Source organism: Synchiropus splendidus, chromosome 5, assembly GCF_027744825.2.
Source record: "Synchiropus splendidus isolate RoL2022-P1 chromosome 5, RoL_Sspl_1.0, whole genome shotgun sequence".
NCBI classification, from domain to species: domain Eukaryota; kingdom Metazoa; phylum Chordata; class Actinopteri; order Syngnathiformes; family Callionymidae; genus Synchiropus; species Synchiropus splendidus.
The window spans coordinates 33,501,995-33,526,121 of NC_071338.1; the positions used below are offsets into that span (position 1 = coordinate 33,501,995).

Here is a 24,127-nt window from a genome sequence, read left to right on the forward strand (position 1 = left end):
GAACCAAGCCCACACTGACACACACACGTGCACGCATGCATGCATGCACGGGTTGGTCGCACCATCCTTGTGAGGACCTCTCCTGACCGTCACCCTTTCCCTAGCCCCCCACCCTTGTGGGGTCCAGCTAATGGTCCCCACAAGGTCATGCAGTCCTCACAAGGACAGTGTTTTGTCAAGAATAGGTCCCCACAAGTGAGGATCCACCAGTCTCACACACATGAAACCCAGATACAAAAACAAGTTTGGTGGAACACACACACACAAGTGCATGGGAGACAGCGTGCGTTCCACCCACACACTAAAATACCACTTCTACCACCACTGCTACAACGACGACGACAACAACAGCCACATGGAAGGGCGGCTTCTCACCCGACTCGGATCTTCAGCATCCCGCTGAAGAGCTCGGGGTTGTTGGAGATGATCCAGCCGATGTGGATGACCAGCTCCTGCTGCAGCACGGCCTCGCGCTCGCCCCCGTGTGGACAGCACTTGCTGTAGATGATGCCCTGGATGACGCCGGGCGACAGCGGGTTGGAGATCACCTCCTCCTCCTGGCCGAACACGCCCAGGGTCACCTGGGTGTGAGGGAGAGACGGAGCTGTGACGTCCCGCCGCCTGCCGGCCACCGCGAGAGTCGGGACACTGTGGCGCCGACGACCTTCAGGTGGAGGACCCGGAGCTGACCTCAGGCTCCAATCCAGGTCAAAGACCTGCTTCAGACCTGGCATGGGCTCTCAGACGAGTCCGAAGACCGGTCACTTCAGCGAGCTATGAAGTGACTGGTCATCCCGCCGGGCTCCTCCTGGAGGCGCTGTGACAGCGTCTCTCCTCTCCGCCAGCCATTCGCCCGGCTGGAGCTCCTCCAGGATCATGGGACGGAGAGGAGGCTCAGAGTGACGCACGTCGGCACCAAGCTGACTCTCGGGTCGGATCATGAAGCGCACACAACTCACACACACGCACGCACGCACATGCAGCAGTGAGGAGAGCACAAGCCAGCAGAGGTCAGAGGTCAGCAGCGTGAAGAGCTTCCATTCTCACTTTCCGGACATAAATCAGTGAACATTAAAAGAGCCTGACATGCGGAGGTCAGGGCGCCCCCTGCTGCCCGAGCGGCCACTCACCTGCTTGCCGTGCACTAAAACACTAGTAATGCTGGGGGCAAGGCTGTCCACCAGCTTAGTTAAGAGACTGGCGGCAAGACGCACAACGGACCTAGTGGGCGACAAGAGAGACGGTTCAGAAGAACACACCTTGGACTTGGACTGGCACCTTGCTTCCACGAGCGCTGACATTATGACCACCTGGCTCACCTGGGACCCTGCCAGTCACGCCTGTGCAGCGCTGACTCACCACTGCCCCCCGAAGGCTCAGGGTGTGAGCCTCATCCCACCCGTTCCCAGAGCCTCCTGAAGCTGTGGTTCCACAGAGACTCTCACTCTCGGCTCCACCCACCACTTTCTGAGCGGCACTGAAGCTGCCACACCACTTGGTCCAGTTTTACCGTCCCACATGGAGCTGCCACCCCCCCTGACTGTCCTGCTTCAACAAAAGCGTCCCTTCTGTTTGGGGGTGTTCACCGCATTACTTTGAACCACCCACATGGTAACTACCGTTCAGTCAGTGGTGGAAATGTTTTGGAGCCGTCTAAAAGGAGGACGGAGAGAGGTGACCCAGAGCCAGACCCCAGCCGAGGAGCTGATCCTCAGGGGGATGAACGGACCCAAGATGGATGACTGCAGAGAGAGAGGTGGGGCAGACTCGGAGGACCCTCACCATGGTCGGGTAGGTCCTCACCATGACTCTGTTCTGAATCTCCTCTGTAACTCAGACAGGCTCTTCCACTGAGGGTCTCCTTCAGCAGAAGCTGAGGACAGTGGCTGGTGAGTCGGTCCAAGAGAGTGTGTCACGTCCCACAGCACAACCTTGATGACCCAGCGAAGGCCACTGGACACCTCTGTGTCCGGTGGAGACCACCAAGATCTCCATTGGAAGACTACAGTCAAGTGGTCATAATGTTCTGGCTGGTCGTGAGAGACTGTCGTGGAGAGTTAGCATGAGAAGCAGTGATGGGCCGGTGAGGCTTCACGAAACAGTGTCCTCAGTTTCACAGCTCACTAGGTGGCGCTCTCCATTTCGGTGCAAAGACCTCGGAGCAGAGAGCGCCATCTCGTGGGCTGAAGATGAGGACAGTGTTCCATGGAGCCTCACCGGACCATCAGGACTGAGAAGAGGGAGAGCACAGAAGGATGGTTTGGACTTGAAGGAACTTGACCAGAAGATGTTGACGCGCAGTCATTACACCTGTGTGCCGAGTGCCCCCAGCAGCGCCCTCTACAGAGACGTCGCTGGCATCTGCCGACTTTAATGTTCACTCATTTCTCTGGAGAGTCGAGGCCACACAAGCCAACACAAGGCGCCGCAGTCATGAGTACATGAGTCCCATCACACACGCCCCCCACCCCCACGCACGCACGCACGGCGCTCCTCCCACTGGCTCAGAGCGGCCTGGAGAAAGGTAACAACGGAGCGTCGTGTTCGCCCTTCCTCACAAAACCCATTTCAGGCTTCACTTCCTGTCTGATGTTCAGGAAACGAGAGAGTAAATTGAAGCGCTGATACAATTTTCTCAAAGCGTGAAAATCAGCTTCGCCCCCAACCCTTCCTCCTCCCCCCCCCGAGGTGGTGATCACCGTTCAGAAGTCGACTTCAGACCAGAACTAAGGGAGTGGACAGGCTGACAAGGTTCACCTGGAGGAGCCTCCAGTTTACCTCACAGTTGATGTAAATTCAGACCCATAATCTGAGCCAATCTCATCCAGATTATGGCTGAAAGTAGATGGACAGACGCTGAAGTTGATGGAACCAAGGGAACCCATTAAACCCACGTCAGTCAGACCCAACGAAGATTCTGGCACAGATTAGAGGAGACGATAACGGATTGAGTTGTTTAGACAGGTGAAGAATCAGTCATCATCCTGATGATGTGAAGACCAGATGGATGAATATGGATTACATTGCCATCTAACTGGAGGACTGGAACCATTGAGTAGGGACGAATGATAACGTATCGTACACCATATCCCGCCAAACTCAACCTCCACAGTGACAACTCTGCATCTCACCTTAAACTGGATAAAGACGCGGCTCACTGGCTGCATTGGACCTGCACACGTGAACCTGAGGAGACGGTGACGGTGCCGTGCTCTCCAGCTCCACGGCGTGTGACAGTTGTGGAGAGTGTGGTGGGCTTTGCTTCACCATGGTAGTTTGAACCTTTGTCATGTCTCACCTCCTCTATCACCGTCTGGTACAACAGCGCCACCTCCAGGGACAAGAGCAGACTGCAGCGCATCCTACGTTCTGCTGAGAAGGTGATGGGTTGCAGCCTGCCACCTCTTCAGGACCTGTATGTCTCCAGGACCCAGAGACGTGCAGGTGGGATCAGAGCCTTCAACCCTTCTCACCCTGGACATGGACTGTTTGTTCCTATTCCCTCTGGCAGGAGGCTACGGTCCATCCAGACCAGAACCTCCCGTCACAGGAACAGCTTCTTCCCCTCGGCCCTCAGACTGTTGAATTCCTGAACAGCCTTGTTGTTATTTTATTTATTTTTTATTTATTTTCTGTCAGCACTTCCAAAACACTTTCTAGTTGGTGGGCTCCCCACTGACCTCGGCACTACATTTGATTCTGATTCTGATGACACTGGTCGACTCTGAGTCTCTGGATCCCTGTTGATTTTTATCAGACATTGAGTTTCTCATCTCTGCACTGCAGTGTTCACTGTTCTATTGAGACATCAACAAACCATGGTGTTGGAGACAAACTCCACTCCATCATCTAACAGTGTCAAGAGAGACTGTAGTGTCCAGCACATGGAGGAGAGGAACGTGGATTTATCCTGACCATTATCCCTGAAATGACATAACTTTTTTGGTCCATATCAACCGTCCCTACAAAAGAGTGAAGTCAACAGAGGAAGTTGTGATGTTCACGTTGTCAGTGTGATGTTCGGCTACACAGCTCTCAAACCATCACCTGCCCAGAAGCTTCTCCTGCTTCGGCTCCACAGATGATGACTGACAGTGTGGACCAGACTCAGACAAGATCTGATGCTGAGAGGACCAGAAACACCAAGATCCAACGGACTTCACTTCCTGGATCTCAGTGGTTTAAACGGAATAAAGAAGGGCAAATAAAGAGTCGGATTCCATAATCTGGCATTAACCAGACTATTGAAGTATTGAAGTCATTCAGCAAGCCTGAACGACTTCAATCTGTTATTTGAAGTTGATTATTCTGAATAATTGATCATCAGTTGATCCCATCTCAACATGAACCACCATGTTGAACGCAGATTATACCAGTAATCTGGATTAAATTGACATGACACATAACAATGGATCAAACTCAGCCGATCAGATTGAGGCAATATCAAAGTTCCAGAGTGAGTTTTTGGTCAGATTAAGGCAAGAATCCTGGCGACAGGCCAGATGACACACTACACAGATTACGCACGCCTCGTATCAAGAACTCATTCTCTTCAGCGGCGCAGATTAACCTCCAGTTCTTTCTGCTACCAAAATGACGTTTTCATCCAAATGTGGTTTCACATGTAGTTTGTCGAACATAAACCTGGGAAACAGCAGGTGACCGAATCTGAAAAAGTCTGACGCGCCTGTGGACCATCCTGCAGCCGCAGCACTGCTCAGTGGTGGCGGTGTTGCAGCCTCCTGCACAGGGAACGGCTACTGAAAGCGCTGCATCCTCACACAGAAGCAAGCAGCATGACTGACGGGTGAGAGAGGGCTTGGTGCAGATGTGGGTGGATGAACATCACAGCCTGGTTATGAGGACTGGCACGACCGGCCACTCACCACACAGCACCACAGCTAGCCAGCCGGCGGCTACGGCCCGCCCCCAGAGAGAGAGAGAACCCGGAGCGTGACGGCGCCATTCTGACGTCATGAGGTTAGAAGTTGTTATGAAGCATTAGTCGGAGGGATGAGGACCACTGGTCCAGCAGCAATTCAGCAGGTCCACTCGCGCCAGGCTGCTTCTCCACGCTAACGTCACGCCGGGCGCTCCATCTCAGAGGCAGCGGTTGCCGTCCTTACACCTGACGACTTCACAGATTGGTACGGGACGGTCAGTCGGTCTGCGTGAAACGGTCCTCGCCAGATATTTCCGCCGCAGTCATGGCCTGGAACGACTTTTGCGACTGGCCTCACCAGAGACTCACGTACAAGCCATGTTAGCGCCATTAGCGCCATGGGTCACATGGCTGACCCTTGAACCCTAGAGACTCTGGTACAACAAGAACACACCATCAGACTGGGAGTTGTTTGAGGTGTGAAAAACACACGTTTGAAATGTGTGGCAGAATGTTCCAGCGCTAGGCTAACGATTAGCATGGACACTTGTGCGACAGCATTTGAGCCAAAACAGACGGCAAAGTCGTGGAGTGTAAGGTCGGCACTGAGGGCTACACATGCAGGAGTCCGCGGCTGGCCGTTACCTGCTTCCCGTGCACCAGAATCGAGGTAATGTGTGGCGCTATCGAGCCGGCAAACTTCTTGATAATGGCGGCCGAGTGGCGCACGGCCTGCCTGCAGCGTGTTCGGGTTAAAAGACACGTTACGAGACTGACAACCCTCAACGTGGTCAAGTGAGAGGAGAGAGAGGGAGGAAAGAGACAGGACCGCGTGTGAGTCTGAGTGAGAGTGAGTCAGAACCAGACCAAAGCTTCCGGGTGCCGGCTCTCCTGTAGATCCTCTCCAGCTCCTCCATCAGGTTCTCTGCAGAAGAAAAGGCTTTCAGATTATGGAGCTCAGACTCTCATGAGTCTAGTCGCTGCACTGACTCCTTTCTGCTCAGAAACACTCGCGCTGCAGCCACCATGACTCTTGACCTGGGAGTCCCAGTGTCTGTTTAACTACAGAGTGGACTTGACTCAAACTACTGGATAGTGATGGTGAAGATGGGACTCGGACGTTCTCACCGTCTCTGGACAGGAAGTCGGGACCTTCCCTCCTCAGAAGAATCACAGCCAGCTGGGCTTGACTCGCCAGGCACTCGCAGTCCTGCTCACACAGGCAAGAGTCAGAGTCTCTGCCACAGACGGCCGAGTCCCCGGACTCACGTGGAACTTCTGCATGATCTCCTCAGTGGACTTCTGCATCCACTCCAGCTCGTTGATCTCGGGCTGCTGCTCCAGGTCCGAGGCGTTGGGGGTGCTGGTCTGCCGCTTGACCTTGGAGTGTTTGGGCAGCTCCAGCTCCTCGAAGCTCTTGAACTCTGGGATCCTTCAGGCAGAGACCAGGAGCACCGGACTCATGTTACCTCCCGAAACAAAAGGTGAGGTCCGAGTCGGACCCACACGCAGCAGTGACCCGGTCGCCATGGTAACCAGTGACAACTCACTCGGCCTCGTTGACTCGCAGGAAGTCCAGCTGCTCCACCACCGCGCCGGAGATCAGGGTCTGGATGGAGAACAGGCAGAGGGGAGACATGCAACTGTGTGAGAGACGACCTTGATGCACGCTGATGCACGTAAACGTCTTCTTTGTTTCAAATCCAACTTCATCAATGAGCGTTTCTCTCTGCACTGAGGAGAGAAGCTTCTCCTGTGGTGCCTCCTGGAGCAGTGAGGTGTTCATCTGGGAGGAGGCCCCGGGCCAGAGCCAGGACACGCCTCTCAATCACCACCTGCTGAAGAGCTGCAGGAGGTTTGAGGAGCGGGGCAGACAGCTCAGTAGGGGGCGCTCTAGCTTTCACAATGAAGTTCAGAGCAGAGAGCGCCATCTAGTGGGCTCCCAGAATGAGGCTCCATGAGGAGTGACTGGAGCCAGGACTGGGCCGCTGCACTCCAGCCGCTGCCCCTGCGACCTGCCCTGAGCTCAACAGCTGGCTGGATGGAGACGACTTGAAACTGCAGAGTCCGGCGTGTCGGCGGAGCCTGGATTATTGATGAGCGGATGGAAACTCAGCAGAGGACTTTTTCCTCTGGAGCCTTTGTTTGTTCTTCTCTCCGTGTTTGTCATTCTCGCCACGCCAGCACTCTATCGCCTCATTGTCATGAGGAGCAGAGCTGCTGGTCCTCTCTGAATAGCTCGTGCAGCACTGTGACTTCAGGAGGAATTTGAGATCCTGGGTGGTTTGAGGGGTCGGACCCTGAGCTGCTTGATGATGAACGCTCCGTGATCTTTATTATACATTATATTGACCTATATTGCTATTTTCATTTTTCTATTTCAACATTTTTTTAACACGTAGATTTTCCAATTCAAGTCCTTCAGAAGGTATTTTTTCTCTTCTCCTCAGAATAGCTACAATTATTATTGAAAATCAAAACAATGTTGATTTTCTGCTGAAAAAGTGTGGATGCATTTCCATGAATTCACCATCAAAATGCTTGTGAATGTTTGAGGTCGCGCTGCAGCCTCACAGCGAGGAGGCTGCGGGTTCGAATCCCGCTTGCGGGTGTGTCGACTCCAGCTCTGATTTCCTCCCCAGAGCAGCCATGGTCAGTCTTCAGGTTATAACAAGCGGCTCTACGATGCACCAACCTGCAGTCGGTCCACGTGAACTTTGACCCCGCCGATGTTTCCCTTCTTGAAGGAGGCCAGCATGTCCAACACCGGGTTGAAACGGCTCCCCCTGCAGGCAGGAACATGTCACAAGTCGCCCCCGGCGTTTCCATGGAGACGGAAAACTCTCCGGACTGTGGAGCTGCTGGGGGCGTGAGCTCTGAGCAGAGCCAGGAACCTACTTGATGTTGTCCTCGTGGATCAGGACCAGGAACAGCGGGCGGCCCTGCATCTTCCAGCACTGCTTGATGAACTGCAGCGCGTTCTGCAGGGGAGAGAGAGGGGACTGCAGCCTGGCGGAGCGGGACGCACGCAGCTGGTCATAATGTTAGGGACGCACCTTGATGTCGTCGATCAGCAGCATCACGTCTTGGGACAAATAGAAGTCACTCAGATCGAAGACGATTGGGTAACACACCACCGTCCTCCCCAGGATGCGATAAATCTGAGCGGAAGAGGGACGGCTCAGCAGGCGCCACATCCACATCCACTTCCCTCAGCAGCGTACAAAACAAGCCATCAATCCTCAGGTGGGCGACACACACGCTCCACACACACACACACAGCGCCACACTGATGACGATAATGCCCTCTGGCGGGCGGCCATCTTGCCCATAAATGTTCCATTATAATATTGTCTTAGCGCGACATGATTCATTCGCTCGCCGCCGCCGCCGCCGAAGCAGGGGCCGACCTTCATTTGGGGAGCCAAACCTGACGCTTCTGCAGGAGAAGCACACACACACACTCCACTCACAGACACTGCACACACCACACACACGCACCACACACTCACACCACACACACCACACACTCAGAGAGAAGTCACAGGAATAATTAAATCCGCAGGAAGAGTGGAGGAGGTGAAGGAGTGAGGAGGAGGCGTGCTAGCCGTGACCTTTGACCTCGGCATATGGAAGGAGTGTATCACGCGGTCAGTGTGCAAATGTGTTTACCTTGCAGGTTCCAATGCAGCCGACCGGCCTCTCAGGACGCCCACTCAGACCCAGCTTCTGGTTGACGGCCAGGAAGCGATAGGCCTGGAGACACACACACACACACAGACAGACAGACAGAGACACACACACACACACACACACACACAGACAGACACACACACAGACACACACACAGAGTGAGCGCTCCAGCACCTCCCTGTGACACTCGACCACGGTCCAGTGTGGAGACAGGAAAGGTTTCACACCTCAATACGAAGAAAAAACAGTCAGTAACGGGACACGTCTGCATACAGAGGCTGCGTTATACACAATAACAAAGTGTGTCGTGGGTCAGCTGATCGGTCCACGCACGTTATGGTTTTTCCAGCTTTTTTCGGGAGCAAAAAAAATCTTGAAATTTTTGTTCAAACTCCGATTTGTTCGAATTCCAGGACATTTAAAACCGAGGTACCACTGTATTTCAAACTTTCCTATTTGTGACATTTATGAATATATAACTGGAAAGTTGTGTTTTTTTTTTACTTTATTTTAATTTTTTGGCAGTGGGGGCATTTTTTTTAAATGTCATTTACTATCAATTGATTATTTATTATTGAACTGATTTATTCCTGTTGACGTTGTCTGAATTTACAATGGCATTATTTGTTTTTTTAAGTCAGCCAACAGGCAGCTGCTCTGGTCCTGGCGCTCCTCAAGCCCCGCCTCCTCCCAGATGTATGATCAAGTGAAACCTGTTCACTTCAGTGTTGAAGTCGCTCAGCGATTATTCAACAGGCCGCCTCTGCAGAGGGAAATGTCACGCTTCAAGGGAGCGGCGTCAGAAAGCAGCTCTCCTGCAGGTAGACGACTCTCCGCTGGACGGTGACGCCGTCCACTGCTGGACTGAAGGCTGAGTCTGATGGCGCCATGTTCCTGCTGCACGCGACTGCAGACGCTGCAGCAGCCAGCGGGTGGTGCTCTGCCCCTCTGCTAAGAGAGCAGTGAGGAGAGAGCGGACACTAACAGGAGACAGTTGTTTTAAAGGAGAAGGATTAAGGAGACGTGTAAATCCCCGAAATAAGCAGCCAGGGTGGGAGAGAGAGGAGGCGGAGGTCGAGGAAGCCTGCGAGCAGAATCATGACACCAGCGTCGGCTCCACTCACTGACCAGCCGGGCCAAGACTCGGGCACCAGTCAGGGACACGACGAGGGTCCACACCAGCACTGGGTCTGAGTCCAGGCCGTTCTACTGTTTCATGAAAGCAGCGACCTTTCTGTCCACCAGAGGGGTGGAGAGCGGGACCCGACAGGGGGTTCGGGCTCGGGTTGAAATGAAAACATTAAAAACAATAAATAGATGAATATTTAAAAAATCTGTGCCACAGCATCAGATAAACCAAATAAAGACAGGAAAGAAATCAAACAAGCTCTTAACAAAACTGAATGCGAAGCTATTTTGAACGAAATTGTATTGTTTGACAAAACTGTCAAACAACACAAAACTCGAAAGGATCAAATCACTATAATGTATTCAGACTGAGTGAAAGGAGTTGAAATGATTCTGAGGGGTGCTACAAAAATTGGTGAAAGAAAATGTAAAATGAAAATGGATTAAAAAAATAGCTTAGAAAATTCGCAATAAAATTAAAAATATCTTCCTCATTTCTTCGTTTACTCCTGAGTCAATCCTGGAGGTCAGAGGTCAGCCAGACCTACAAACTAGCTCACCTCCACTGCTGTGACTCTGGCGTGAAGGGCGTCTGTTGAGCGCCACAGGCCTGTGGTGGCCCTGGGGCCAGGTCTTGTCCACCTTATCTATCCTTGTGAGGACCTTTTGCTGGACCCCAAAAGATTTTTGCCTCAATCTGAGGATGAAGACTTCAAAATAACTGGGTTCAGTTTGGTTCAGAGTCCTGGCTCAGCTGAGCCACGTGTTTCGGATGGTTAGGTTTAGGGGGAGAGTCTGGGGAAAGGGCTACGGAAATGAGGGGTCCTCACTAGGTGTGTGTGCGCCTGTGTTACCTTGACCAGCTCCTTCTGAGGCCAGATCTGGATTGGCTCCACCTGCTGCGGAGTCTGAGTCTGAATCCCGTAGGTGTTGAGAAAGACTTGGAGTCTAAACACACGCACACGCACGCGCACGCACGCACGCACGCACGCACGCACGCACGCACACACGCACACACACACACACACACACACACACACACACACACACACACATACAAAACACAATTGTAAACGGCCCAGACTTGCAAGAAGTTAATTCGATATAAACAACATAGTGTTTTAATAGAGATGGAATTCATCGGCTCCTCGCTTTATCACGCGGCCCCGGGGCCACATCAACTGACTTCCGATGCGCACAGACACACACACACTCTCATACACACTGTACCTCTGGCTCTCGGCGATCAGCGCCACGTGGATCACAACGTCGTTCTCAATGGGACCCTGGAAGAGAGCAGAACCGCGTCACCTTCTAGACTGAGTCAGCTGAGCTGCTGCAGCGCCCCCTGCAGGCAGGCATGAGAAAGACGTGGAGCGTTCGTAACGCAGCATGGAAGTCCTCCAACTAGAGCAGGGAATAGAACCAGCAGCCTTCCATGAGCAAGCACACAGAGAGTTTCAGAAGAAGGCACCAGGTGAGAAGGAAGAGGATGAGAGAGAAGAGAAGGGAACGTTTGAGGGAGGAAAGACACACAGCGATCGAACCTGAAGATGGAGCAGGAACTGAGAGGAAGGAATGGCAAAGTCAGGAAGAAGCAATGGGATGGGAAAACAAGGTGAAAACCATATGGGTAAAATGAAGAAGAAAAAGACAAAGGCAAAAGACGAAGAAGGCAAAAACTGGGGAGAAAGAGAGAGAAGGGGAAGACAAGAGGGGAGATGCATTTAGAACAGAGACGGACAGCTGAAGAAGAAATGTTGAAGGTAGAATCAAGAGTAGATAAAAGGACAATACAAAGAGAGTGAGGTAGAAATGATGGGATGCGAGGACGTAGGAAGAGGAGGAGAAGACAACGACACCGGTGAAGGTGAAGTGGCAACAGGAAGAGGAGTGAAGAAGAGGAGGGCGAGAGGTTGGAGGTGGGAGGAGGAGGAAGAGGAGGAGGAGGAGGAGGAAGAAGAGGAAGAAGAGGAGGAGGAGGAGGAAGAAGAGGAGGAGGAGGAGGAAGAGGAGGAGGAGGAGGAGGAAGGAGAGGAGGAGGAGGAGGAGGAAGAGGAGGAGGAGGAGGAGGAGGAGGAGGAGGTGGAGGAGAAGGAGGAGGAAGAGGAGGAGGAGGTGGAGGAGAAGGAGGAGGAAGAGGAGGAGGAGGAGGAGGAGGTGGAGGAGGAGGAGGAAGAGGAGGAAGAGGAGGAGGAGGAGGAAGAGAAGGAGGAGGAGGAAGAAGAGGAGGAGGAAGAGAAGGAGGAGGAGGAAGAGGAGGAGGAGGAGGAGGAGGAGGAGGAAGCCCTCGCCACCCTCCCACGTGACCCTCACCCCACTACACTCGCCACGGGACCGTCGGCCCCGCCACAGTCGCCACCCTCGCCACGTGACCCTCCGGCTCTCATTGATGATAACAAGCTTGTTGGATAAAACCAGCTCTTATCCACCCAAAAACTAGTGGCGTGTTTGCGTGTATGGGCGTGTGCGCTGGCGGGAAGATGAAAGGCCGAAATGGCCCTGAACGCACCGTCTCCTTGTTTGATGACTGTGATCAGTGCAGCAGGTCTGAGAGCACATGAAAGAGGGGTGAGGAAGAGGAGGAGGAAGGTGGCCCAGACTGAGCGGAGCAGAGCGACTCCTCACTTCATCTGGTGGGTTGATCACCAAGTCGCGCCGGTTCATCCAGTCCACTTGGTACCTTGGGCCTGCGAGCTAACCAAGTCGGTGCCAGACACTTCTGACACACCGAGTCACCCAGTCTTCAGACTACACTATTTCAGACCTCCAAGTCTCTTTGCACTCACTAGTTTTCCGAGTTAGCCGGAGAGTCCAATTCCATTTTGGACCGAGTCTGTTTATTTAGGGCTGTTGAAAAGAAGGACGCGCTGCAGACATGAAGGATCCGGCTCCCTCTTTCTCAGTGTACAACACTCAGCAACAGCTTTGCAGCAGCCCAGAGTGACCGCGCCGTGTGGGGGCATGAGTGTTACCAGGCGTATCACGATACACGGTGATACACTGCCATACCATTCATTCAGCAATATATTGTAATACTGGATGACAATAATTTTTGCCATCATTTTCAGAGGGAAAAATCAGATCAGTCAACACGACCACAGAGCAAGACAGTCGATACAAGGAGCCTCAAACTGATGGCACACAATGGTTCATGAATCAGGAGTCACTGGAAACAAGCAACAGCAGTCGGACCAACAGCAGACTTCAGACACCTGACTGGACAACGGACTTGACCACCATCAGCAATGAACCACAGGCCAAACACCTGCCAGACCTTTAGTTGAGGGAAGGACAGAGTCAAACGTGGGACTGAGTCATGTCAGTCCTGTTGATGGTGGATCTGATGAGGCTCTGAGGACCGCCACTCACATCGCCACTGAACGTGCAGCGAGGTTTATTGCTTATGTTTCAAAGTGAAACGCGAGTCCAAGTCTTGAAACAATATTTTGACATCTCGCTGGAATAGCTCTGACTTGTTCCTCTCGTTTCCTGTATAAACCATCATCTCAACAGCAACTGCAGCCAGTTCTGCGGCTCACTTGGTGAAGAGCCGCGGGTCGACCAGGCCTGAGCGAGCGTGTCAGTTTGAGACCCCTGATAAAAAAACACAACCAAACAAAAAGCCAGAATCCTTCCTTCACCAATGGTGACACTTTCTCTGTCGCTCTCCACTGGGCTTTCATCGTGATCCCAAGTCCGCCCTGTCCCAGACCGCGACACGACAAAAGTGGTCCTGAGACCAGTCTTGAGTACTACAGCACTCCAGGAATGTTTCATGCCATGACGCACCATGAATTCCACAAGTACCAAGACAACATCGACAGCTCGTGCTGCTACAGTGACTCTACATCAGGGGTGGGCAAACTGTTCCACAAAGGGCCGCAGTGGGTGCAGGTTTTTGTTCCAACCAATCAAGAGGACACTTTTTCACCAACAGGTGTCTTAGGGGTACAATCACTCAGTCAGTCACCTCCACTTCATTGGTCAAACTGTGTGAGCTTGTTTGGTTGGAAGAAAAACCTGCACCACCGCGGCCCTTTGAGGACCGGATTGCCCACCCTTGCTCTACATTGTGACCACCTGAAGAGCTGCTCTGCTGAGGCCCAACACACCTTCTGGTATGTACTGGTTCAGGAACAACAACAGATTCTGGATGAAAACTTCTTCTCCCCAAATGTCACCCGGCTAACCTTGGTCTTTAGCCCCTCCCCCTCCACACTCACGCTGCTTATTCCACATTTGTAGGATTCCATCAGGGGCCTGTGCCGACCCCGGCCTTATCTCGGAGAGATGACTGATGGCTGCCACAGTGTGGGGACACAAAGAAAGTTTTCCATTAACCTTGTTCTCACACGGCGCGCGTGTGCACGCACACGCATGCGCGCCAGGGTGAACGGTTGCTCTGAGGCTCGTGTGTTGAGCTGCCGTCTCAGCTCGAGCGGCAGTGGGCCGACATCACAGCACTGACATCACATTTAAGGAGTCGGCGGGTGAAAGAAGGAGAGCGAGGAGTGTGACGCCCCAGAGATGAAGAGCATCAGACGGAGAGAGTGTGAAACCAGAAGAGACGCCAGCTCTGCTCGGCGCCGACGGAGCTCCGGGGGAGTGTGACGTCACGCCGTGACTGTCAGAGGGGAGCTTCTGTCGGGTGCTTGTTCAGGAAGCATTAATAGAGTTGGACTGAAGCCAGTCATCCACCAAACGCTCCGCGAGTCAAGCGGAGACCAGCGTGGCTCGATGAGTCTCAGACGGTCACGTGTCCTCCGGCGACCTCTGAACTCTTCCACGTGACGGATAAGCACCAACAAAGTTCCAGAGAGTGGCAGCGTTGCAGTGAGCACGGTCACATGACGGACCAGGAAACCACGTCGACGCGTAGCTCGACCACATGACGTGCGGCTGCACAAGCTTCAGCCGTGTCGCCGCTCATGAAGCTGAAATACAGATCGGTCTTCAACCACCTTTACTCAGGTCACTTTGATCACCACAAGATCAGAAGAGGTGATTTGCTTGGTTGAGGAGACCAGCACAAAACCGCTAGCGTGGTTGCTAAGTGAGTCTGGTGCGATGCTCTCCGACGATCAACTTCAGCACAGCCGGGAGGGAAGGGAACCAATGGAAGGAGTTGATCAGTCAAGCACGATGCCCGGGTGCAGAGTCCAGTCTATCAGTCTGAAACGGTTCCTCAGTGCCTGGGTTACACCCGCGTTCTCACTCGACGAAGAGGCTGGAGAGCGCTGGTGACATCACTCAAGAGTTGGCTTCTCCCTCCACTGCATGGAGACCAGGAGAGCCCGCTGGACTCGGACTCTGGTCAGACCCGATCTCTGCATGGACCCCGGGCCAGTGTGTGGTCACATGGGGGAAGATGCCTGGATGGAAGAATACCAGGACCAAGGAGGAACCCAGGAGACGTCCAGCCCAGAACCACTCCACACAGCCTGAGTGGAGCCTGAGTTTGTGGGGACCAACATCTACCTTCCCCCAACTGAAGGAATGAGGAAGCTCAGGAACCTCTGGGACAGTGATGGGTGAGGAGGAGGAGGAGTGATGGAGCCGGCCAGAGATGGGCGGGGCCAGTCCATCAGCAGGAGCCAGCCAATCAGAGGAGAGGACCGCATCATCTGCTCACAGCTTCTCACCCAGAAAAGGCCAGGAAATGGGCAACAACAAGATGATTCCTCCACATCACTTCAAACCCAGAGAAGTCGACACCGGATCAGGAATGTGGCACCATGGCACCCGGGACCCCAAGAGCCCAGGACCCATGAGTGGAGACTGCACCTCAAGATGAAGTGAAAGTGTGTCATGAAAGGGTCAGGGCCAGAGATGGTCTTGGTCTCAGTCTCCACTACACTCTCCACTGGAGCTGAGGCTGAGTCAGGCAGCTGTGGAGCCACAGCTCCGGCAGGGTCATGAGACTCCTCTATCAGGGAAGACGTTCGTTTGGATTTGAACTTTCTCTCACGAGTCCACGGACACGCGGAAGACACATTGGAGGTGTATTTCCCAACAACCCATACATGCATTTAGCCATTCAACAGTTTGTGCGGGTCAGAAACGGCTTCAGCACACATCCAACACATCTACAGATCAATGGAAGGTGGAGACGTTTGAACGCAAGAGAAGCTGATGCATTATGCTTACGGGGCTCTCCCAACACAGGGGCCCCTGATGTCGCCATTTTGTCCCCTTCCATAGAGACACACAATGATAGAGGTACCTGACCATCAGTGGACTCTCCTCCCCGAAGACTGTAATTGAGGACTGTGAAAGACGTAGGACGCACTCGGCTGATCTCCTAACCGAGGCATACACTGAGGTTCTTCTGCACGCACACAAGTGCAGCGAATAACTCTGGGTAAGTTCAGACCACACTGAAGCATGCGGGGACACCAACTTGCACATTGAGGTTGTGGGGCAAATGATGGTCGATTCGACACATGTTCACAGAGGGGTCTGTCCCAGCTAACAAGGGCTGACATCAGAGGAAGACTCACCTCTGAGCTACCCAAGGTCTGTTTATGGACCGTGGGAGGAAACCAGAGTGCAAGCACAAGGAGAGTGACAGCCCCCTCTGAAGTTTCTTCAAGCTGGATCGGAACCCACAAACGGAGCAGAACTCCTCCAATAAAAGCAGCATAAATGAATTTGCTTTCAGCCGTGAGAGTCTTGTATTCTGGACTGGAGCTCATCATCTTCCGCAGGTGTCGACAGCAGCTGATATTAAAACGCTGCCGTCCTCGGAGCATGAATGTTGAATGAAGCATCCATTCACACACTCCACCCTTCAGTTCACAGATTTGAAGCGTGGCAGCGCGCGGCTCTGGTCCAGCGAGACACACTGGTGATGCATATTTAATGGCCGGCGTGGCACCTGGGTGCGATATGTGCTGGATAATCACATCTCCACTCGGAATCGAGGCCACGTCGCCCAGCCCGTCCTTAATGCGTTGGTGGAGCGGAGACAGGAGCACTCTCGGGCACGTGAGGGAAAATAACGTCACGTCAGCTTGCACCTCCGGGAATAAACACAGTTTTTACAGTCACGCTGCTGATGGGATTAAAATGACAATGAAGGGGCTGAAATAAACACGCGGATAAAGATGATCGCACACGCGGGGAAAATAAAGATTTGCTCTCAGCAGCCGCTGACACAAACATCTTTATCTGTGAGCAGATGCCGAACAGGCTGGGATGAAAGCGCCCGTGCCGTCACCATGAAACATCCGCGTCAATCCAGATCGGCTTGACTGGTTTCACCATTTCAGAAGCGCTGAACGAACGAGGTGCAGTCAGCGAGGACCAAGGCGCGGCGACCCCGTCACCTGGTCTCAGGACTGTCCTGCAGTCAGCTGCCTTCGCCAGGCTTTGCTTGGCTCGTGGTCCGGGGGACTGCCACCCTCCACCTCATGCTTGGTCTTCCATGTCTCGCTGGTCTGGGATCCACACGCCTCAAAGCAACAATGACTTCACCAGGCCTTTGACAGTGAGGTCGTTACAAAACAAAACTGGAATGTGCAGCAAGCTAATGACGAATGAGCTAACACCGGCCCACCAGGATCTGCAACAACAACTGTCAACAACTGTGCAAAAAACATGGAGGCAACTTGGAGATGGGCAACATTAGTGGCAGGCCCCAAGGCTTCCAGCAGCAGCAGCCACGAACAAAGACAGCGCCACCGCAGACCAACAGCAGTCAGCACACCTTTGCTGAGGTCAGCACCGGACAACACCATTGAGTAAACTAGCTGTTACACAGACATCATTCGATCCTACCATCCATCGATTCTTATTTCCATTTATCTATTCATCCATCCATCCCTCCATTATTCCATCATCCATCCCTCCCTCCATCCAACCATCCTGCCATCCATCCTTCCGTTATCCATCTTCCCTCCTTCCATCCATCTCCCATCATCTATCCTTCCCTCCATCCATCCATCCTTCCCTCCATCCATCCATCTCTCCATCATCTATCCTTCCCTCCATCCAACCATCCTTCCATCCATCCTTCTGTTATCCATCCTTCCCTCCTTCCATCCATCTCCCCATCATCTATCCTTCCCTCCATCCATCCATCCTTCCCTCCATCCATCCATCTCTCCATCATCTATCCTTCCCTCCATCCATCCATCCTTCCCTCCATCCATCCATCTCTCCATCATCTATCCTTCCCTCCATCCAACCATCCTTCCATCCATCCTTCTGTTATCCATCCTTCCCTCCTTCCATCCATCTCCCCATCATCTATCCTTCCCTCCATCCATCCATCCTTCCCTCCAGCCATCACTCCATCCATCTATCCTTCCCTCCATCCATCCATCATTCCCTCCATCCACCCATTTCTCCATCTATCTATCCTTGGCGATCAGCAATCACCTGACTGGTATTACAGCCGGGCCCCTGCAGCGCCACGTGCACAGCCTGCGCCGTGAGGCTGATTGAATCTCATGAAGACGTCCCTTCCATCCAGCCGTCCACGTGGCCGGGACCTTCGGAGGCTGGAGCTTCTCCCCCACGTCACCACAGAAATGCACATCGGAGGCCTGGACGGAGCAGAGGGAGGCCGGACAAATGGAGCTGTAAGTGGATGTGAAAGCTCTGAACGCTCGTGTGCCTCCGCTGCCTGCCGAGCCGACACAGGTCCGAGGTGATGCGGAGCGGAGCAGACAGCTGCTGCACACACTCCTCTTGACGGGAAAACCCTGAAGTCAAGCTGCAGACATCTGCAATCCACACGCTCTCATCTGCACCTCCGGGTCGCCGCTGCGCTCCCCACTTCAGCGATGCAGAAGAGCTTCCAGCAGGAACCAGAGGGAACATTGGAGGGAGGAGCCCACGCGCTCCCCTCTGACCTCAGACGAGCGACAGACACTTGAGGGAACAAAGGAGATCATTTGCTGCAGCCTGGGGCGGAGAGTCTCTCAGACGCTGATGCGCAGTATTCATGTCATGCAGGAGACACTCACACTGCTGCTCCACACTCCTAACCACCGGATCCGATCCTGCCCCTCCAACAGGCATCTTTTTGTTTTCACACCTGCCACAGCTCCTCATGAAGCCCATCATCTGACCGCCCAACAACAGAGGATGAAACGAAGGGAGCGAGTCACAGCGCATGCAGCACCAACGAGGAAGAAGTATGGAGACGTTAGGGAGGACACGTTTGGACAAGAGAGAAGGAGTGTTGTCATGTGGTTCACGGCGGAGGAGGACATGAGGAGGGCAGGTGAATTCCTCCAACTCTTCTGGAGGAACGCAGAGGTGTCCACATCTCCTGAGAGACATCGGCTCTCCAGAGTGACCCGGGTCTGGAACAGAGCCTTCTCCTCGCTCGTCCAGGAGGTATCCTGACAAGAGCCCTGTCCTGGAGGAGCAGAAGTTCTCCTCTGAGTGTCTCCTGGATGACGGAGCTCGTCTCTCAAAGAGAGTCCAGGGAGAGACACCCTGCTTGAGAGGAGGAACCCAGCAGTCTATGGAGAGCTCTGTCTTCTGGCTCAGCTCTTTCCTCACCAGAGTCCTCATGAGTGAGGAGGGCGCCAGGCCACATCCGCCCGGTGGAGCCATACTTTTGTAAATCCGACTGCAGCGGTGATCGCTCAGACGTCCCAGGTTACATCAGGTCTCTCACACTTTCTCGTTCACTTTCCTCAAAGTGATCAGGACGTCAGACTTCTCCCAAATGTGCAGTCTGGCAAGCAAGGCAGGCGGGAGACGGCCTCAAGCGAGCGTCACATCACAAAGGAATAAAACATTCAAAGACTTTCATAAAGTTAAAAAGCAAGAAGGAAAATCTATCTCCCCCTCTGCGCTCCTCCCCCTCCCCCTCATGAAGCGGAATATAATCCGTCTTTTCAAGCCGCCGAACAGACGGATGGCTCGGAGCTGGGTATCGTCGTGATGTGGGTCTCTGTCGCCTGCAGATCCATATTTTGATGAGAGCGTTTGAAAGTGTCGGGGGTTTAGATCAGAAACAGGTTTCTGAGGAGGAAAAAGAAACATGAAAGAAACGTTCAGTCATATTCCGCCGTGTTTCTTCACTTTCTAAAGGTCACCGGGCGATAAGACGCACAGGGGGAGGAGGCCAGTGACGCAGGAGTCCGACCAAACACTGGAGGGATGGACTGAGGAGGTGCAGCACTCGGAGGGTGAAGGACGCCGAATCACCGCCGCGCAGGAGTGTGGAATTAGATTGCACGCCGGCGGCGGCTGTAATTGTCGAGCCGGTCTGAGTGAGAAAGCGATAGATTGTTCCCCCGAGTGAGCGCAAAAATACCAGCCTCCACCTGAGAAGCTTTGCCAGCCGCTCTGCCAAATCAATTGATATTAAAGACGCGTCGCCGTTTGACTTAAGTGGCTGCTCGCTGCTGTGAGAAGCGCGCAGGCCACTGAAGCGGACGGCAGCTGGTCACGAGGAGGCGCTATGGAGGCGGCCTCTACACCACTTCAGAAGACAGTTCCGGTGAATTCTCAGATGCTTTTCAGAGTCAGAAGCGATGGTTGGGGAGGGGTGCTAGTGAAGCCATGCTTCTGGGGCCAGTGCTAGAGGTGGATGGGTTCTCAGTAGGTTGTGGTGATAGAGACATTCACAGCTTTAACTGAATACATAAGCGGCATGAACGGAGGCGCCTGATTTGATGCAGTTTTGGGGTGGAAACTAGTGTTTAGAGAGGGTGCACGCACGTTCTTTAGGGGAGGGTCATACAGCAACATGCAGTGTTCAGGTCGAGAACAGGAGCATTTCCTCTGTAAACACGTTTCACTTCAGGGTTCCCACAGCTCCAATATTTGCATGCAAGGTCAGCTTTTTGAGGAGGGTGATGCAGGTAGTTTAAGGGTACATTATCAGTGACGACATGCCGCTACATGGTTGATATACGATTCGTTATTTCGGCCATGATGCAGGTTTAGGCTGCAAGTCGTTGAGTAGAACTGAGATGATCTGAACATAGAAACAAAGGTGGTTTCTGAACAAGACATATATGTTTCCTAAGCCTGTGTATCGGCAGGTACTTTGTGATACAATACGATACAGGAGTGGTGATGCGATACATTACAATATATTGCCATGCTGTGAGCTGGAGGCAGCAGAGATGAAGATGCTGAGCTTCTCTCTGGGAGTGAGAGCAGGATGATGAGAGGATCAGAGGGACAGCACATGTGCTCAGGTCTTCAGGAGACCAAGTCAGAGAGGCTGGATGGAGATGGTTTGGACATGTACAGAGGAGAGAGAGAGAGAGAGAGCCAGTACATTGGTAGGTGAAGATGTTGAGATGTTGGAACTGCCAGGCAGCAGGTGGAGAGGAAGGACACAGAGGAGATTGATGGAGGTAGGAGGAGGAGAAGAAGAAGAAGTCACAAACACGTCAGTATCTATGTATTAAATATCAATATAGACAACTTAAAATAGCGAGACAAAGTCACGCAATCAAGTATTGAGATATTTCAGCAAAAGTATCCATACAGTATCACAGAATCAGGTATTGCGATCGACATTTTCCTTCTCCCCTACTGTTAGCGTGAAGACGCGGCATATGAACAGAAGTCGAGGCGTGAGGTGACGCAGGGCCAGAGGTTCCCCGATGGCACATGCAGTACACACCTGTGTATAGGAGCAGAGAGGACACAGTGAAGCTCTACCTTCACTGTACGGTGACTGTACAGGCAGTGGCGGAGGGACAGGTACACACATGCACAGCGTGCAGGAGTGAGGAGAGAGCACAGATCCTCCGTCACACCAGTGGAGGAAGGATCGACTGTTGACGGATTTGAAAATGGAGTTTTGCTGGATATATGGCAGCAAACAACATTTCCTGAACGACCACTTTGTAACACCACTTAACATCGACAGCTGGAGTGAACGTCATCGATTCAGAGGTTTGTTTTGTTGCTGGAGATTTGAACACGCTGCAACTCCACGAGGAAGGCGAGCAGGAGGAGGCCATTCATCAATGGCACCATTTGTTCCACGGACCTGCGTGGTGCTGACAGTGTGTGTGCGCCCAGTAAATCCGTCTTCAGCTCATTTCCATGCCTCAGATACTCTTTGTTTGTGCTGCAGCAAAGTATATTTTGTTTGCATTACTCGTGATGTCGGCAGCTCTGGCGCTGACAATTACAGTTGCCAAACATTGACCCGGCGGCGTCCTGCGACGAGGCCAAACAACTTCTGCTTCTAATGACTGCACTTCTGCAACACGCTCTGACCCGGCACATATAACACCGCCGTGTACACAGTACAGCGTCTTCCTGACTCAAGTCCACCTGCTTCTATGAAATGTGTGGACAAACAGAGCACTATAATCCAACTGTAATCTGTAGCCGCAGCGAGTCCTCCACCTTCATCATGGTCATCCTCCTCCTCCTCCTCCTCCTCCTCCTCTCCCCCATCTCCAACACCCTTGGTCTCCTCTCTACATGTCCAGTCCATTTGCACTCTTTGGTCCCTGACACATCCAACCACTGTTTCTCACTTCCATTCATTCCCATCACTCACTTTCAGGGTCGGGGCTGGGGGTCACCCTGGACAGGTCTGCAGTCCCTCACATATGGACAGATGTCACACTCACTCTCACCCACCTGAGTGAAATATGTGGGGTGGACATTCATAGTATTGAGGAGGAGCAGTATTCGGGCAAATGAACGTAGTACTGGCATGGATATAGCACCTGTGTAATTGTGTGCAGTGTTTAGGGTGGAGGTTACTAGTTTTGGGGTAGATAGGCGTAACATCAGGGGGACATGTGTATAGTAATGCGGCAGAGTATTACTGAAGTAAATGTGTGTAGTATTTGGGGTGGACGTTCCATGGTACAGGGGTGGTCATGAGTAGTATTCAGGTAAAGGAATGTTTTACTGGGAGGGATGTAAGTTGTATTGGGGTCAGAATATATAGTATTTTGGACGGAGCGTAGTAGTTTGGGGGGGGGGTATGAGTATAACTGGGCAGAATGCGTGTGGTATTTGGGGTGGATGTGTGCATTTCTGTGTGTTACTGTCTGAAATAGGACTAAATAAAGACCTGTTTCTGAGACCGTTGTCCTCTGCACAAACAAAATGAGCCACACTGATGTCAATGGTTTCGGTGGGGTGTGAACCTTATGTTTCTGGGGTGGGGGGTTGATGCATGTCGGTTTGGGGTGGGCACATGTTCTTTTGGGGTGGGCACAAGTCGTTCCAGAGAGTGTCTCCATTACTTCAGGGGTATGTAGAGGAGGTTCTGAGGTGGGCAAGGCTAGTTTTGCCTGCATACATTTGAAAGGAAATGAGTTTTATTGGTTCATTCATGCAGTTTTTAGGTTCCTTTATCGGGGTGGGACATCAAGGAATGCACTTGCAGTTTTGTGGGGGCAACTGAGTGACAGGTCGTGAGCAGTTCAGGTAGTGTTCCACGTGACAGACTGCCTCTAAGCTGCTGCAAAATAGATTTTGTTTCCATTAATCGTCATGTCAGCCGCTCTCCTTTCTCGGTCACAGCCCGCTATGAATAATATTTCTCACCGCTGCTCTCGTAAATTAATATTCATTTCGGATGCCTTCCGCTTCTTTAACAAGTCAGCCAAATACGGTTTCACCCACACAGGTCTCTCCATTTTTATCTCTCCAACGCTTCTGAGCGCACTTTTCCTCCGGGTTTGAATCCCCGTCTGCTGCGCGCAGGTGGAGCAAGGCGTACGGCGGGGGAGCGTGAAAACGCGGATTAGCTGTCGCGACCCCACTGGAGAGGCGAGCCGAGACACTCCTCAGATGAGTGACTGAGAAAGTGGAGCAGAGAGTTCAGCGAGAGTTAAGACAAGAGGAAGTAGCAGAGGAGGAAGACTTGCTTTAAAAGTCCAACTCCTGCCATGAATAAAGCAGTCGGCAGCACGTTAGACGCCCGGTTGGCGTCTGAAATGCTCCACTTTGCACAGTAAATGGACGTCCACACATTTGTCAGGGGCTCAGACCAGGACGACTTGCAGGAGGATCGAAACTATCAGCCTTCATCTCCAGCTCCGCTTCCTAGTTTGGAGCGACCTTTTGGGCGACAGTTCGCTGGAAACATTATGGGGTGGATGCAGGGAACATGATCATCCTGAGAGGGACATTTAAATGATTAGCATTTGATGTCGTACATTTAGCTGACGATGGTTCCCGCTGCATCAACGTACATGTTTTTTAGGGTTTTGTTGGGTAGTTTTGGGGTGGACATTGGATGTTCTGCCTTCTGAACATGATGCCTCAGTGTGTCCGAGGTACAGTGGATGGAGACATGTACTTGTAGGTTGGTAAATCTAATGGATTACAGGTGCAGCCAGTTGTTTTTCTGAAGTCGCTCGAGCCTCTGGAATGGAACATGGGGGAGGAATTGATCTGTTTCAGTCACACCTGAGCCAGGTGAGATGGGATCAGTGTGGGGTTGATCTATTTTTTTCTAAG

At 52.6% G+C, this 24,127-nt stretch overlaps 1 protein-coding gene across 5 annotated transcripts in view; it reads right to left on the reverse strand.

Annotated features, from left to right (window-relative positions):
• The window catches only part of phkb (phosphorylase kinase, beta), a 58,642-nt gene that overhangs the window by 3,389 nt on the left and 31,126 nt on the right, over positions 1-24,127 (reverse strand). For 4 of the 5 annotated variants that reach the window (XM_053866062.1, XM_053866061.1, XM_053866057.1 and 1 more), the window contains 12 exons: positions 10,934-10,989; positions 10,558-10,651; positions 8,555-8,638; positions 7,939-8,043; positions 7,781-7,863; positions 7,578-7,668; positions 6,433-6,491; positions 6,152-6,314; positions 6,011-6,092; positions 5,750-5,807; positions 1,131-1,221; positions 376-581 (listed from right to left, as the gene is read on the reverse strand). In XM_053866062.1, the coding sequence (XP_053722037.1) occupies positions 376-581; positions 1,131-1,221; positions 5,750-5,807; positions 6,011-6,092; positions 6,152-6,314; positions 6,433-6,491; positions 7,578-7,668; positions 7,781-7,863; positions 7,939-8,043; positions 8,555-8,638; positions 10,558-10,651; positions 10,934-10,989 (1,172 nt within the window). Of the gene's footprint in view, positions 1-375; positions 582-1,130; positions 1,222-5,527; positions 5,619-5,749; positions 5,808-6,010; positions 6,093-6,151; positions 6,315-6,432; positions 6,492-7,577; positions 7,669-7,780; positions 7,864-7,938; positions 8,044-8,554; positions 8,639-10,557; positions 10,652-10,933; positions 10,990-24,127 lie in introns of all 5 variants that reach the window. The other variant, XM_053866059.1, reaches the window with a different exon arrangement.